Source organism: Alternaria viburni, assembly GCF_023758015.1.
Source record: "Alternaria viburni strain BMP 2772 chromosome Unknown scaffold_4, whole genome shotgun sequence".
NCBI classification, from domain to species: domain Eukaryota; kingdom Fungi; phylum Ascomycota; class Dothideomycetes; order Pleosporales; family Pleosporaceae; genus Alternaria; species Alternaria viburni.
The window spans coordinates 30,177-45,529 of record NW_026055773.1 but is presented as its reverse complement, the minus strand read 5'-3'; the positions used below and the strand labels follow the sequence as shown (position 1 = coordinate 45,529).

The following is a 15,353-nucleotide window of genomic DNA, read 5'->3' as shown; positions in this document are numbered from 1 at the left end:
GGTGCCGGTCGTTCCTTCCGCTCTCTCGATGGGTCGCGTCGATCCCGATCATCGCTTCTGGGCAGTGGGAAGCTACCACATAACCTCGTACGACAACCTATTCCTTAGCATCGATCTCATGCTCAAAGCTTCATTGCATCATGCGTCTACTCGCGCACTACGACATTCCAACCTCACCGACCATTCCATGAATCACGCCGACTACCTACTACCGCCACTACCCGGCTGTGATGACCTAAAACAGCCAACAACAAACAACTCAACACAGAGTAACGATATCTCAACAGATGACAAGCCACCCACGCCGTACGACCTATACAGTGAAGGTGAGCCGTTCACCCTACAGTTACCTTCAACCCCCATTAAAGAAAGCAAAAGCAGTCTACAAAGGCTACGACGCCTACCACTCCCAAATCCGCAAACTCGACTGGCTAAAAGCCCACCGCGCACTCGCTACCTCCCCCGAAGTAATGCCCCACACCACCTGGCTGATCGAAACCCTCCAAGCCACCATCACCCGCTGGGAAGCCGTCCTCCCTTACATCGCCTCACCCTACCCCATACCACCCAACAACCCCTCCGCTTTCACTTAGGACGCGATCCCGGAACCACCTCCCGGCCGAGAACACCTCCTCGCACTGCGTGACTGCCTCGAAGAGAAAGGTAGAGCGATCATCGGCCAGCCGTTCGTGGATAACGCGGATGTGTTGGCTGAGATGGATTTACCCGGCTTTGGTACCAGGAGGGTGCTTAAGGTTTTTCGGCTGCAGGAGGCGAAGCAGTTGGCGTTGCATACTTGTTTTGTGAGGAATCTGGTGCTGGGGCTGGAGAAGTTGGAGGGGGCTTGTAGGGCGCATGGGGTTAGGTTTGTGGGGGGTGGGCATGTGGAGGATGAGGGTGCGCAGGTGCAGAGGGAGGGGGATGTGGTGTTGGGAATTGCGGTCAAGGAGATCAAGGGTATTGATGGACCGTTTGACGGGGGATGCTCAGCTCGTCTGTAGAGGTGTGTGGTAATTGATCATTTTGTTGTTGCTATACATACAGCTTCAGTTCCAACTGAAATCGACCTCAATATATGAGTAGGCTGACGCTTTTACACTAAATCCATTGCGGTATCTCTTGTGGCTGCGGCAGCGCAGGAATTAACTTGGCAGTCGAAAGCGGGGTCAAAGACAGGCTGCAATGCGCTTGCCGCCTGTGAAGGTGGGTAAGCGAGCCAGTCTGAGTCTGGCATCTGTGCACTGCCTCGACGTGACGTTCATCTCAGCCTTCCGTCACTCTACCTTTTCTTTCTCTCATCCTGTCGCAATGTGGCTGCTCGATACAAAGACGTTGATGCTACGGCATTTCATCACCAATATACCCGATTATGTCATTCTCTCCCATACGTGGGGCGAGGGTGAAGTCAGCTTCGAAGACATCGCCCAGCCTTACGCAAAAGACATGGTCGGCTATTCCAAAATATTGCGATGCTGCACACTGGCTGTTGAGGCGGGATTCGAATGGGCCTGGGTTGACACGTGCTGTATCGATAAGAGAAGCAGTGCAGAACTGTCAGAAGCGATCAACTCGATGTACAGGTGGTACTGGGACGCCGCGATCTGCTATGTTTTCCTCTCAGACCGCTCAGGAACTAGAGATTTTAGATTTTCACGATGGTTCAAAAGAGGATGGACACTACAAGAGCTCCTTGCACCCGATGTCATAGAGTTCTACGACTCGGACTGGATCTTTTTGGGTACGAAGACAAGCCTTATTGATCGAATCGTCGCCGCAACAAAGATCGACAAGATATGTCTACTTCATCGAACCGCGATCGTGAATGCTAGCATAGCAGCAAAGTTCAGTTGGGCCTCCGCTAGAGCAACGACACGGGAGGAAGATATGGCGTACTGCTTGCTTGGTCTTGTCCAGGTAAACATGCCCATGTTGTATGGAGAGGGCCCAGGCGCGTTTTACCGCTTACAGCTAGAGATCCTCAAACAGACCAACGATCAGACAATCTTCGCGTGGGAAGACCAGTCTCATGAAGAATTACGTTCCACGAGCCTCTTCGCATCATCGCCTGCACATTTCAAGGGCGCGGCTTCTTTCAGGCCTAATGCCACTCGAGAAAGACTTCCTGCAACTTACGAAATGACCAATAATGGACTCAAGATAACCTCTCCTTGCATTTCTCGTCGAACTGGAGTTGTAGCATTGCTGGACTGTTCAAATTCGACTGGATTGCCTTGTGGGCTTGAGTTAAGATCCATTGGTACTTCGACGTACGAGAGACTAAACATGCCATTGACGATCATGGGTCACAGGGAAGCCAAGCAAGCCACCCCGAAAACTATCTACATCCACACAGGTCTCCGAAAGCTTACAAGAACGACGGTGAAAGGCGCTTCTATGAGGGTGTATAATAGGGCTGAGCCAAGCAGTATTCGCTGCGTTGCCACAGGAACTTATTGGGAGGTTTTTCCCTATCAACAAAACGTTGTATTCGAGATACTGGATTCTGACACACAACGAAACAACTTGATCTCCAGGTTAGGAGACCAGATCGTCAATGAGGGCGAGTTTATCAGTTTCTTGTTCATATTAGACGGCCTTTCTGACTACTTATTTTTCTTGGGCGTTAGCGGAGGCCGACTGTGGATTGACGCATCGCCTTGTGTCGCTGTCAGGTGGATCGAGGAAGTAAATGAGAAACGCAAGGTCTTCGAAGCTGAAACAAGCGATCAGCCTTTCTCGGCGCAACGAACTCATTTCACAGATTGTATCAGAATCCCTGTTGGGCCAGGCTTTACGCTGGAAGCACTCGCAAGGAAGATACGCTCGAAAGAAGGCTTGGAATGGACAGTAAACATATCCATGAAGGAAAACGAGAAGCCAGATCAAGGGCGACCGCTGAACGCGATACCGAGATAAACGAGCACTCCAAGCTGTCGCTGCATATGTATCAACATAAGATGTTACAAAAATCCACGCTGTCGGCCCCTTACCTGACCTGTGAGATCGCAAACACCATGTTTCAGTTAACTTGCGTCACTACAAGACTCTGCCATGAACATTTCAATTCGTTTGAATTCGTATCTCAAAAAAGGCTAAATTGAATCAAGGTCACTTCGACACACGCTCAAGCATAAGCCAGCCTCTCCTCCGTCCACCCCGGCCTCAAGTACTCAGAGTCAAAGTTCGAGCTCCAGCTACTCTCAATAGCATACTCCTGCACAAGCTGCACATCAACATGCGCGCCCTCCTCCGACTGCGCCCAAACACTCAAACCAATCACATTGTCGCCCGAGTAGTTGAGAATACCCGGCGGTACCGGGAACTTGATCTCGTTGCCGACGTACGGGTTGAAGCGGGCGTATTGGTAACCATTGACGAAAAGCTGCGCACGGATGGTCTTCGAGCCGACGGCGTTGAGGACGAAAGCGAAAGAAGCATCAACTTCAGCGGGTACGTCAAGAGGAATGGTTGTGCGGTAGAACTTGATGTCTGCGCCTTCGAAGCCAGTGGATGGTGAGCCAGAAGCCCATTCAGAGTCGTCGAAGCCGGGAAGATGCCATCCGAGACGCTCAGCGGTGAGACCGCCTTCAGCAAGAGGACCGCGTACAGGGTCGAGTAGCGCATCCTCACCACCGGCTTCACCAGCGATCTTCCAAGATGTGAACTCTGCACCCTCGAGAGTGGCACGGAGAATACCGCGGGGGTCGGTAGCACCACCGCGCAGATCGTGACCGGTGTTGTCCTGGGCGACAAGCAACACGTTGGTACTGTTCTCGTGGAGAGTGGCATTGGCGAATGACAGTGTCATGTTGCCAACGCCTAGGGTGGTGTTGCCTAACCACGATCCAACCAACTCACCGTTCAACCATGCGCTCCAGCCAAAGGCGAGACCACCCTGAACGGAAAGCTGCACACCGGTGGCCGCGCCGTCGAAGTAACCGCGGAAGAGGTGGAAGCTGTTGTGGAAGCCGTACTCGTCAACGTAGAGAACAGGCAGGGTGTCGGGCTTGGTAGGATTGGGGGTGGTGGTGTGGTCAGCGACAACCCATGCGGCACCGCTGTCATCGTACTCGGGCATCTTCTCTGGAAGTCCTTCGTTCATCTTCCAGTTGTCTAAGGAGGGCAGGTTGATGGTGCCATTGAACGCAGCGACGTGTGCCTTCAAACTACCGTACGATGTGCGTGAGGTGGCCAGCTCCTTCCCGTTCCAAGAGAGTGTCTTCGCACTGCCAGTGGCAAAGACTTCGATGTTGGTGCTGTTCATGATGTCACCCTTGAGAGCGAGACAATCGGCATCCAGTGCTACACTACGGACGAGGTATGGGCCCTGGACCAGCACGGATTGGTCGACCGGTGCGAAGGGATCCTTCGAGAGATTAGGGGCCCAGAAGAGGTATGCAGTGGGCTTGTCAGCGACGACAACCTTTACACCGTTGTCAAACTGATACACGTTCATGCCGGAAACCTTCTGGATGTTGGTTGTAAGACCGTGAGCTTCGGCATGAAAAGTCGCGTTCGAGCTGTTACCGCTGCTGACTAGAGAGCCCTTCGTAGCACCCTTGACGTGGAACTCAACAGACTCTCCGACACCAGTCGACAGTACTACGACTGGCTTATGATTGACCATGGCGTATGTGAGAACCTCAGCAGTAGAGTAGGTGAGGGTGTTGTTGCCCATGGCGAAGTCGGTCACAAGAATCTTGGACTGATGACCGTCGAGAACAATGGATCCGGCATGCTGAGGAATAGTCAAGTTCCCGACGGAAGTGCTGACATGTAGCTTGAACGACTCCTTGGTGGCAGACGAAGACGTAGAGTGAATCGTGACGTAGAAGGCAGCGTTGGTAAGGGGGTTGCGGAGCTCGCTAGCCTCAACCGCCGGGTTTGTGGAGTAGGAGCTTGAGTTTCCGAGGCGGTTGGTGACGGTGAGATCGTCGGCAACACGGGTGAACATGGCCAAGTTCTTGGTTTCGTAGAACTTAGCGCCGATCTCACGGTTCTCGCTAATGGGACTGCTGTAGTCGTAGGAAGTAGCTGTGACTGGAGCAGCTAGAGCACCCCAGTTGGTTCCTCCGAACATCATGTACAGCGACACAGCAGTCACACGCTGAGAGATGAGATTTCGGTAAAATAGGTTCGCGAAGTCGGCTCCAATGTCAGCGGGGCAGCCTCCTTCGGGTCCACCCCATGGGTTGTAGGAGCCACCCTGGAACTCAGGGAAGAAGCTTGGCTGAGTGGGAGACACTTCCACGAAATGATCGTAGTAGTCGATGACCTGGTAGGCTACGTATTCTCCGTTGGTACCAGTGCATTCGTCGAGGTTGCATGACCAGCAAGACGGGTAGCTGTCCAATCCAGCTACATCGACATTGCCGACAGCACCAGGCGCATAGTCTTTACTCCAGCTCTTGGTGTTCATGTTCGGGTCGTTGTGGATGAGAGGGACATCAATGCCGTTGGCTCGTGCAGAGTCTTCTAGTGCTTGCATGTATCTCCCGGCAGCATCATTGGGGATCTTCTCATCACGATCGTTCCATTGCTCGCCGTACTCATTTTCGATCTGGTAGACCAGTGCGTTGCCACCTTTGGTCACGAGATGCTTGGAGGTGAGTTCGGAGAACTTGGCGAAGTAGGGGTCCAAAGCCTGGAGATATCTTGGGTCGTCGTCTCTTAGCTTGCCATAGGCTCCTGTCGTGAGCCACAGTGGAAAGCCTCCGGCATTGGCTTCAGCGTTGACATATGGACCTGGTCTTGTAATGACATACAAGCCAACACGTTCGGCGATCTCAAAGAGCTTTGTGAAGTCATGGGCGCCGCTCTCGAAGTCCAACGTCTGGTTGTTGGCACTGTGGTAAGCCCAGTTGCCGTAGAATGCAAAAGCCGTGAATCCTGTTTGTTGTCAGCACCGGCTCATGGTACGTGGCGAGTTGATGAATTTACCCGCCGCCTTGATCTTCTCCAACAGATCTTCCCAGACCTCGTAGACCGGAATGCGCCAGTAGTGAATTTCTCCACTAAAGACGAAAAGGCGCTTTCCGTTGACCTTGAAGGAGTAATGGTCCCATTGTACCACGTCGTTCAGACCGTTGTCATGTAGTGGCCATGCACTGGGTGTGTTGTTTTGAGCACCGACACCAGATCCATTGGGTAGAGTTGCCAGCGAAGACAAAGCCGAGAGCCACGACAGCCCTACGAGAGTCTTCATGATGGACGCAGTATGAAGATGTCGAGGCCAATGAGCGCTGTCGCCGTTGTATCGGACATGCTGAGGGTATAAGAGCACTACGCAGGTACCAAGCCCCAGTCTACCCCGAATTGCGTACAAGACGCTAATGCCGCGCTATGATGGAATGCATTGTGGATTGCGGGGATGTCAAGGTCGTCTCAATGGTGGAATTGAGATGCCCACGCTCGGACGCTGGGCTAGGGTGCGCCGAGGCCCGGGTAAACGTTGTCGACATCACATCGGCGGCGGGTGCATTGCGCATATAGGTTAGCATCACGGACGTCTTGCATTGTTTCCGCTCGGTCAAGGTGTTGAACAGGAAACCGGGAGAGAAGAGGAAGTTTTGCGTGATCATGACCTGTGTTGAAGAACTTGGGGACGGCGGTTGATCCCAAACAAGTTCGTTCAAATCTCATTCCCGGCATGGACCGGTCGACACCGCATCTTCGGGCTCCGCGATGATGCATCAATCAGAGGCGTCTATTGATGAGAAGTCGAAGATCAGATACCCAAGCTTTTGTTGTAAAATGGTATGTACACGCTGGTGGAGAGGAACTTGTGGGTGGCGGCGTCAGGAAGCTCGGGGTAATGCAGCCGAGGTGTTTACCCGCGTCTACTCTGCGCGAAACGTTTGGTGGTAGGTAAAAAGATGGTCTTTTGAGTATACAGCGCCACGACCGCGATCAGTAAACATAGGATACACGTGTGTCCAGATGGACATTGGATGTGATTAGAAGATGCCGTCGCGTTGCCTCAGGAGTAGCTTCCCTACACTAGTGCAAGCACTGACCCTTAACGCGCTAGCTGGAAGAAAAGCGCGTCTACGCATCTGTGCTCGCCCTTCCACTCCGACACGATCTTCCCCACAATACCTAATAGAACACAACCACCACATACAAATCAGAAATGAACAGGCCTGGAGCTAGCATTAGACTACCGATGAGCAAATATCGAGGCGTAGCGTCAATGTAGGTTCTAGGGTGTCCAATATTCCCCTTGAATGGGGTGCAACCCAAAAACACGTCGTACTCTGATGATCTACTCGTTGTCCCTGACGTCGATGACGGTGGACTTAAACTTGCGTGCGGAGATCTTCCGGTTGAACAGAATGTCAAGCTCACGGTATGAGCGGCCCTTGAGCTCAGGGAGGCCGAAGTATGCGCTGATGAAGCAGACGCAAGCTGTACCGCCCCACACGTATCCACACTTACCAGCCATGTTCCAGCCCGTGGGATTGAGCATCTGCGAGGCTAGGTAGATCATAGGGATCTCGGCGACGTAGTATGCGGCTCGGCCAACACCGGTGCTTAGCGCGCGGAGACGGACGGAGGACGTTTCGGCGATGATGGAATATGAGATCGGACCCATGGCTCCTGCGAAGACGAACGAAATGACGATACCCAGGCAAGCTTGGGCGTAGTTGGTCGCGCTGCTCTGGGGGATGGAAGCGCAGATCCCGAGAACGAAGAGCAGGCAGATGTTGATGGCGGTGCCCCCGAGATAGATTGTGCGGCGGCCGAAAAAGTTGCTGAGAGGCCACGCGCAGATGTTGGCTACCAGCTGCAGGCACGAGTTGATCAAGTTCAGCTTGAAAGAGAAGTCAGAGGACATTCCAGCCTCTGCGAATAGTCAGCGTTGCATCTCTAAGAGCTCTGATGATTCTTGACTTACGCTCGAAGAAGAACGTTGCTTGATTGGCGATCAGGTTGCCAGCGAAGTTCTGAGATGCGTAGATCAAGCAGGTAATTAGTGTTCGGCGGAGATCGACTCCCTTAACGAGATCAAGGAGAGAAGGCTCGCCGCCCTTGTGAGCTTCGATCTGCACTGTGCGCTCCATCATGGCCAGCGTGTCTTCGGCAGCCGCCTGGGTTCCGTTTCTACGACCAAGGCGCTTGATGGACTTCAGCGCCTGTTCCTTGCGCCCTCTGCGCACTAGCCACCATGGCGATTCGGGTGCGAAGAAGATGAGAACCATAAGAGGGGTCTAGGGATGTCAGCTATCGTGAGGAGACGGACGAAGAAGGTACTTACAGGAAACACCCACTGTAAGGCCAGAGGACCTCTCCACGCCCACTCGTCGTTTCGCTTGTTGTAGCTGTAGGTCGCAGCAGCGACAATGATGCTTCCGATAGACCACGACATTTGAAGTGTAGCCGTACAGGCACCACGAAGAACCAGAGGGACGACCTCACTGGCGTAGGCCGGCGAGTTGGCGATGAACATACCCCATGGGATACCTTCGAAAGCTTGCCCAATGACGAGCACTGCGAGCGAATCGGCCTGAGTATTGTTAGTCTGAATCCAGATCAGGGATGGAATACTTACGAAGAAAGAGATGAAGATGGTCGCATTCATCAGCATGAGTGCCAGTAAAGTAGTCCAGCGGTAACCAAGACGGTTGGTGATTGGGCCAGCGAGAAAGACTCCAATGAAGGCACCGCATTGGCCGGCTTGGAAGAGTGAACTCTGCCATTTGGTGGGAATGGTCTTGCCGACTTCGCCAGCGACTTGAACACCATATCGTTCTTTGAACGCAGCAAGAGCAACGAAGTTACCGTTCAAGAACATGTCGAAAGACTCCATGACCTAGTCGGTGTCAGCGACATCTTCTTGGAGATGCTAGCAGGGGTCAAAGACTTACGATAGTAAAGCAGAAGATGAAAGCCCAAAAGCAAGCCATGGGGTGGTCCCTCATGGCCTCCCACATTCCCATATCATGCTCACGGCTTTCAGCTGCCTGAGCATCCGTCATGAGCTCCTTGTCCTCGAAGATCTCGGCCTGACGACTGAGGCTCTTCTCCAGGACTCCATCGTCGACCGCAGGGGTACCATCTCGCTTGGGTTCGGCAAAGCCCGCCATTTCGAGTTAGCGTGTAAGCTGATTGGACGCCACGAAGAGCGAAGAACGAATAAGCAAAAGCCGATGCCCAAGGCCAAGCAGACATGGTGAGCTTGGAGAGCTTATATACTCTATACACTCTAGATTCGACCTCGGCGTGGGCACACTCTGCTATCATCAATCCACTTGAACCCACTTGAGCCCACGGGGCCCCGCGACAAGCTTTCAAGGGTACTTGTCGTGTTGATGGGTCCTGATTGGCGGGTCTCTGGGGTAAGAGGAGGCCGGGGTCCGAGCAGAGCCGCGCAGCACTCTCTAGCCTGAAACGTCATGCTATGGAGACCTGCTATTGATGCGAAATTCGAAAGCTAGGAAACAGCTGTAGCTTGTTTAGGTGATCTTGCCGTACAACAGTGGATAGAAAAGCTCCGCGATACATGTTTTGCGGAAGCCCTCCCTCAAGCACATTAGTGAGGCTGAAAAGTGGGATGACAACGTCGGTAGACCTCGTGTACGCGATGCACATAAAGCGAATGGGAATGACGCGGAAGTATGCAGGAGTGCCATCTCCAATCTCACTTGGTAATGATGGGCATCGAGACAGACTCGAAGGAGGGTAGTAAGCCCGCCACCGACTATGATCGTTGTTCATCGTTGCTATGCCTTTAGTTGCGCGAGTTTGAGCCCAAAGTCCCACCCCCATGGAGAATCTTTGGGGACTACGAAGTTCCTAGCATGGTAATGCGTGTGAATCCAAAGACCGAATTCTCGGTTGACCTGAGATCGCCTGTTTGCACAGCAATGGACTCGTACGAGCGGCCAATGTCGGAGACTACGGCCGGTCATGGGCAAGCGTCGGTGAATCCATGAGCACTATGAATCCTCAATGGCATGATTCCCAATACACTTAGTCTGTGGAGCAAGTATCATTCGTAGACAGTATCTGTTGGGGAAGACAAGAAATTCATCAAACGCGAAAAGAGCCACGGACGCTGACAGGATACAACTTGCAACAAGCAACAGCCACCATATTAATCCGACGAGGAATGCTCAGTCTTCTGGGTAGGTTCCCGTCTCGGTATATGGTTTGCGTTTGCATCGCATAGTAATCAAAGCTACGGCAGTTTCCGAAAAAGCCAACGCTGCGCCTTCTAGAAGCCAGGTCGGCAGGCATCAGCGTCCAGCACGTATACCGCTTTCAGGAAGCGGGCCGCATACCATTGTTGACATTTGCACGTGAGAATGAAACCCCTACGTGCTGTTTTGTCCTAGTCACGACTGTCGCTCGCTCAAGCAGTGAAGGCGGATTGTTCGCCAGTCATTACTCAACTGCATGGCTGAGACTCATGACGTAGCTGCGACTAGTATGTCTCCCAAACATGACGGGTGAGTTCAACATCGGTCCAACATGTCTTGCAAGATACCGCCTGAGCTATCATAGGCTCCGCGAGGTCTTCACTCCCGGTTCGCAAGGTTATCTGTGAGCAGATTCAATAGACACATTGAGTCCTGCCGTACCACATTGAGAGCTGTTGCGACATAGCTCTAAGACAAGAACTTTTCAGTCCGTAGCCGTCTAAGCGTAGCATCTTTCGATGCAGAAGTCCGTTGTGTTACCTTGTTCCAGGAAAAACTGAACACCCTGGAGCCGACATGAACATGTGAAGATGCAAAGTATGCGAGCCAACGTCAACGTAGACTCTAGGAGATTCAGTCACTTGCTTGAACTGGGTGGTCTTGCATATATGTTCTAAGACTAATATTTCAACCCGGGTAATGATTTTGGAGACTGAATGATTTGCGATGATGGACCTGCCGAATATCCGGGTATGCATGTACTGTTTTCTGCGAGCATTAGATCCAGTGTGTATAACACACCTACTTATAGTCGGGTACACTCCCGCAGATGCGAGCTTCCCCTCTTTCTAGGGTGCTTCCTGGACGAGAAGGCGCTCTGACGATACGCAGACAGCAGCGGGAAGCTCAGATCGCGCCATAACGATAACGGGAACTCACTAGACAGTCTTGGAGAAGATCGCCGGCGCATGTATGAATGAGACACATCGTATTCATGTAATGGCCCAGCAGTTTTCGCGCACGGTATTGGCAGGCGTCCTGAGCCGACGAGGCAGCGGCAAGCCAGGCGACATGGCGCAGAAACGCCACGGCGGCACGGCTGGGGGCTGGCAAGCAAGGGAAAGCGAGGACATTGAAATCGCCACAGCAAGGCCGTACAGTCAAGCATACATGTAGCAGGCTGAATGCAAAGCATGTTGGGGCATGATAATGGCGGGGGAGATGCACGCGACATCTGGAATTGACTGCCGAAGCTAGCTCTTCTTAGCGTGCCAGTAGCGCCGCATCGGACCGCCGTGTGCTCGCCTCGCCTCCATCTTTATCGCGTCCATCTTCTCTTTCGTGCAACACCAAGAACGCCCTAGCTACAACGGGGCCACGTTGACAGGCTGTCAAAGCAAGTTTCCTATCTTTTCGGAACCATACGCGCCTGCAGCTGTACAGCCTAGCGGTGTCTCTACCCATGACCCCACCGGGAAGAAAACAGCGTCCATACCTTCCATCTGCATTTTGCGATTGGCTGGACGGAAACGAGAACGACCTCCCCGACCTCGCGTTTGTTTCTGAGGCCCTTCTTCTGTGTTGGCGAGCAGATTTTCGCCGTCATGAAGCAAACAGTCCCAGATAGCGCCACCAGGCTGCAAAGTTCCAGCCCGATACGTCACAGTTTGCTCGCTCTCCAACCATATACCTCTTGGTATGGTGGCTGCGGCTGTAGTGCTCTCGCCATCGGTGCCTATTTTGGAGATGTCGAACGCCCTTTTGCAGCTCGCTTGTGGCGGTGAGCAGTAGGAGTCGAGTTGTCGTTTCCAGCGTTCCAACCTGGGTGGCAACGATAGACATTGCATTGTATGATTGGACGCTCTAGCTTGGAAGCAGGGATCCATTCCATGGTACGTTTGATACATGTACGGGAGAGCGGGGAATCGCTACCATGGAGAGGGTCGACCATGGCCCTATGCATTACGTCTTCTTCCGTAAAGATACGGCTTCTTACTGTGATCTACGCGTGACTAGGGAAAATTTCGCATCTCTCCAACCAGTTGTCTCAGACACCTCGGCATTCAGCAAGCGGAAGCTCGCATTATTGTTACAGAGAAGCGTCAATCTTTACAGGAAGCAACTTTCGAGGACCGTGGACCCTACGATGATGAAAGTCGACATCATGGAGCAGGCTCGGAGCAAACCTGCTTCCACCGTCTATCCATGGATGGACACTGAACATGTCACCGGGCACTTGAGGAAATGTTTCAAATTTGTTTATGACAAAGTCAAGTTACTGAACGGCCGGGTGGACGGCATGGAAGCGCAAATGACGCATCTCAAACAGCTTGTCGAAGACGTTAAGACAAAGTCCGAAGCGGATAACCAAGGACTGAAAGGCGATATTGATGCTCAGAAGGCGCAGAATCAGCAGCTGCGAAACGAACTGGATGCTGAGAGGGATCGAAATCAGCGACTAGAGACTACGATCAAGGATTCACAACAGTCGATCACCCGAATTGATCAAAAGTCACATGAGATCTCCAACCAGTTCTGTGCCCAGAAGACTATCACTGCCGCAAATTTCCAAAGGACAGATCGACTTGTGTCAGAATCCATGCAGCGGATCAAGTCGCTGGAACGGTCTGGCAATACTTACAGTCAGAGCATTGTCGAACTGAGAAACGACATGGAAGATCGCTTCGAGACAGCAGTGGTTCATACCCAAGAAGGCTTGCGTCACAACAAAACCGCCTGGATCAAAGGTCTAGAACTCCTCAGAACCGAGACGGCGGAAAAGCTCGCCACTACGACAGATCACTTCTCCACCGCTATTGATACCGTGCAAGCACAATCCCGCGAGCATACGGAAGCGTTCGAAAAAACAGCTCTGGTTCTGGACCGTAACTCCCAGCGTATCGACGAGCTCGAAAATGCGATAGAAGAGCCACAGTTTCTGGAAGGCATGAACCACCGCGTCGAAGAGCTTGAGAATGCGGTGGAATCACATGATGCGGCACTGCAAGCTTCTCAGGCCCTAGTTACCAGACTCGATTCCCTAGATGCCCGCCTGGGCGTGTCGGAAGTCGCTCTCCTCTCCGTTCGAACGCCGACATCGACCCCTCCGACTGCCACGACAGCTACCGCGGCTCTCGACGATCTTCGGAACAAGGTTGACGCAACCTACTTACAGATGAAGAATGAACTTGCCTCATTGGTGAATTGCAAAGAGCGACTTGTCGCATTGGAAAAGCCCCGCGGTACCGCTGCATCTCGCAAACTTGACAATAGGATCTGCGTATTGGAAGAGAACTACACCAAGATCCGCAACGATCATCCAGAAATGACCGCCAAGTGTGTTACCCACGAGCAGTTTGCTGCAGCAAGGGAATCCCTTGCTGCCTCCCTCCACACGACGATTCGAAACCACCGGGACGAGGTAAACCACGAGATGGCGTATAATGCTGGGGTGCTGAATGAGCGATGGGGTGGGCACTTACAAAACATAGAGGCCTCTCTCAAGAGGGTTGTTAAGGACGACGTATTCCCCGTGAGTACCTAACATGTCATCTCCATCATGTCTGTTTATGATCGTAAACTAATGAATCGGACTAGCACCTACTTCAAGACGCAGAAAGCGGACAGCCTGCTCGAGCACCGGCACCACAGTCAGCGTATCCATCACCACCCGCGACGAATCTGACACATCCCAGGCCGACGCATGACACCCGACCACCGAATACACCACCCACTCCGGTAGCGTTCCAACAGGCCATGCACATGCAGCACGCTCTGGTGCTTGCAGGGAATGCAGTGTCTAATGCTCGGCAAGGAACCCAGCCAGTCGCCGATACCATTGACCTCACCGTACCTGGACAGCCTACATTCTTTCGACAAGTGCCTGAGAAGCGACAACGAACCGAGCGATCGGTGCAGCAGCAGGGTCAGCATTCAACGCAGCAGCAATGGCAGCAACAAGTGCAACAACAGGCTCAGCAACAGGCTCAGCAACAACATCTAAATCAACACGCTCCATCAATTGCCATGGGCGCCGCGCAGCAGAGGCAAGAACCAGGAGTGCAGATGGAATGGTCAACCTAAGGGCATCACGGTGTGCGTTTGATCGCGGGACGGAGTTGCAACAAGCAGGGAATTGATTCTGTGCATACGGATGTGGCTCCAGAGGGGTAGAGTGCGGTAGTATTCCTTAAGGTCGAGCACTGGACGAGAAGGGGCGGGAAGAAACACGGGCAAGATACAGCAGACGAAAAATTCTATTTTATAGTAAATTGAATCTAGATATTGTGGTCCAGTTAAACAATGTACAGCTAAATTTGGTCGAACTGGAAAGACTGCATCCGTGGATGAAGCTCGAGACCTGGGGGTCAGATCGAAGGCCGACACGTCAAATGATAGCACTGTATATCAGGTCCTACTATACTCCAAAATGAACGTATGGTGCCCAGGCAGGTGCCACTCTTCTTTCTTTGAGTCTGAACCGGCTACCATCAAAATCCAGAGCTCTTTCGCCGCTGGCTGCAAAGTCATTTGCGGCAGATGCCGGCGGCCCTTGATACGTCTGCACTGTGCTTTCTGCGGCTTGCGATCCTGGACAGTTGTAAAGCCTCGTTGCATTCATACTACTAGCTCCAGTTATGGTCGCATCTTCAGCACTATGTGGTGAAAGCTTTTCTGATGTCGATGCATCGCGCAAAAGCTTTAGTTCAGCGTCACGAATCGCCCTGAGCGCGCGATGCAAGCCCCGGCATACGGCAATGTCGTTTAGACCTTCTTCCTCGAGTGTTGCGTACAGGTGCTTCGTAACATCCACACTATACTTGTCAGACACTTCCCAAAGAGTGCCGATAACGTGTTTAAAGCCCGCTAGTTGTAGAGCGGTCACGAGATGTATACCCTCATCAACAAGATTCTCAGCTTCGATCCTACCCGTGTCACAGGCAGAAAGATACCCCAAGAAAGAAGACCCCTGCTGTAATTGGTGGTCGCGTAGGCTTGACACCGTCAGAGGACTGGTCTTCCAGTCGTTCAGCAGTAGCCTGCTTTGGGCAGGGTCGGTTGAGTTAGACTTCCCATGACCTGCGAAGTGAAATATCCTGCAGCTGGGTAATACATTGATTACTGCATCCTTGGTCTTCTCTGGTTCCATCACCCTCAACCCAAGGGCACGGCACGATGCCGCTGCGACGGCAATTTCTTCTGCCGCATATC

At 52.6% G+C, this 15,353-nt stretch overlaps 4 protein-coding genes across 4 annotated transcripts; 2 read left to right on the top strand and 2 right to left on the bottom strand.

The window, feature by feature from the left end:
• Window positions 1-28: 28 nt before the first annotated feature.
• On the top strand, window positions 29-593 carry J4E79_002264 (uncharacterized protein; the record flags this gene model as incomplete). The annotated part of the gene is made up of 2 exons (XM_049351164.1): window positions 29-326; window positions 382-593. The coding sequence occupies 2 exons, from the start codon at window positions 29-31 to the stop codon at window positions 591-593; spliced, it is 510 nt and encodes a 169-aa protein (XP_049213802.1).
• Window positions 594-3,124: 2,531 nt separating this feature from the next.
• J4E79_002263 (uncharacterized protein) lies at window positions 3,125-6,205 on the bottom strand (the record flags this gene model as incomplete). Its single annotated transcript, XM_049351163.1, has 2 exons — window positions 3,125-5,889; window positions 5,941-6,205. The coding sequence occupies 2 exons, from the start codon at window positions 6,203-6,205 to the stop codon at window positions 3,125-3,127; spliced, it is 3,030 nt and encodes a 1,009-aa protein (XP_049213801.1).
• Window positions 6,206-7,264: 1,059 nt separating this feature from the next.
• On the bottom strand, window positions 7,265-9,086 carry J4E79_002262 (uncharacterized protein; the record flags this gene model as incomplete). The annotated part of the gene is made up of 5 exons (XM_049351162.1): window positions 7,265-7,845; window positions 7,898-8,210; window positions 8,258-8,506; window positions 8,552-8,812; window positions 8,868-9,086. 5 exons carry the CDS (start codon window positions 9,084-9,086, stop codon window positions 7,265-7,267), a joined length of 1,623 nt encoding a protein of 540 aa, XP_049213800.1.
• A 3,220-nt stretch (window positions 9,087-12,306) lies between these two features.
• Window positions 12,307-13,686, top strand: J4E79_002261 (uncharacterized protein; the record flags this gene model as incomplete). Its single annotated transcript, XM_049351161.1, has 1 exon — window positions 12,307-13,686. The coding sequence occupies one exon, from the start codon at window positions 12,307-12,309 to the stop codon at window positions 13,684-13,686; it is 1,380 nt and encodes a 459-aa protein (XP_049213799.1).
• Window positions 13,687-15,353: the final 1,667 nt, after the last annotated feature.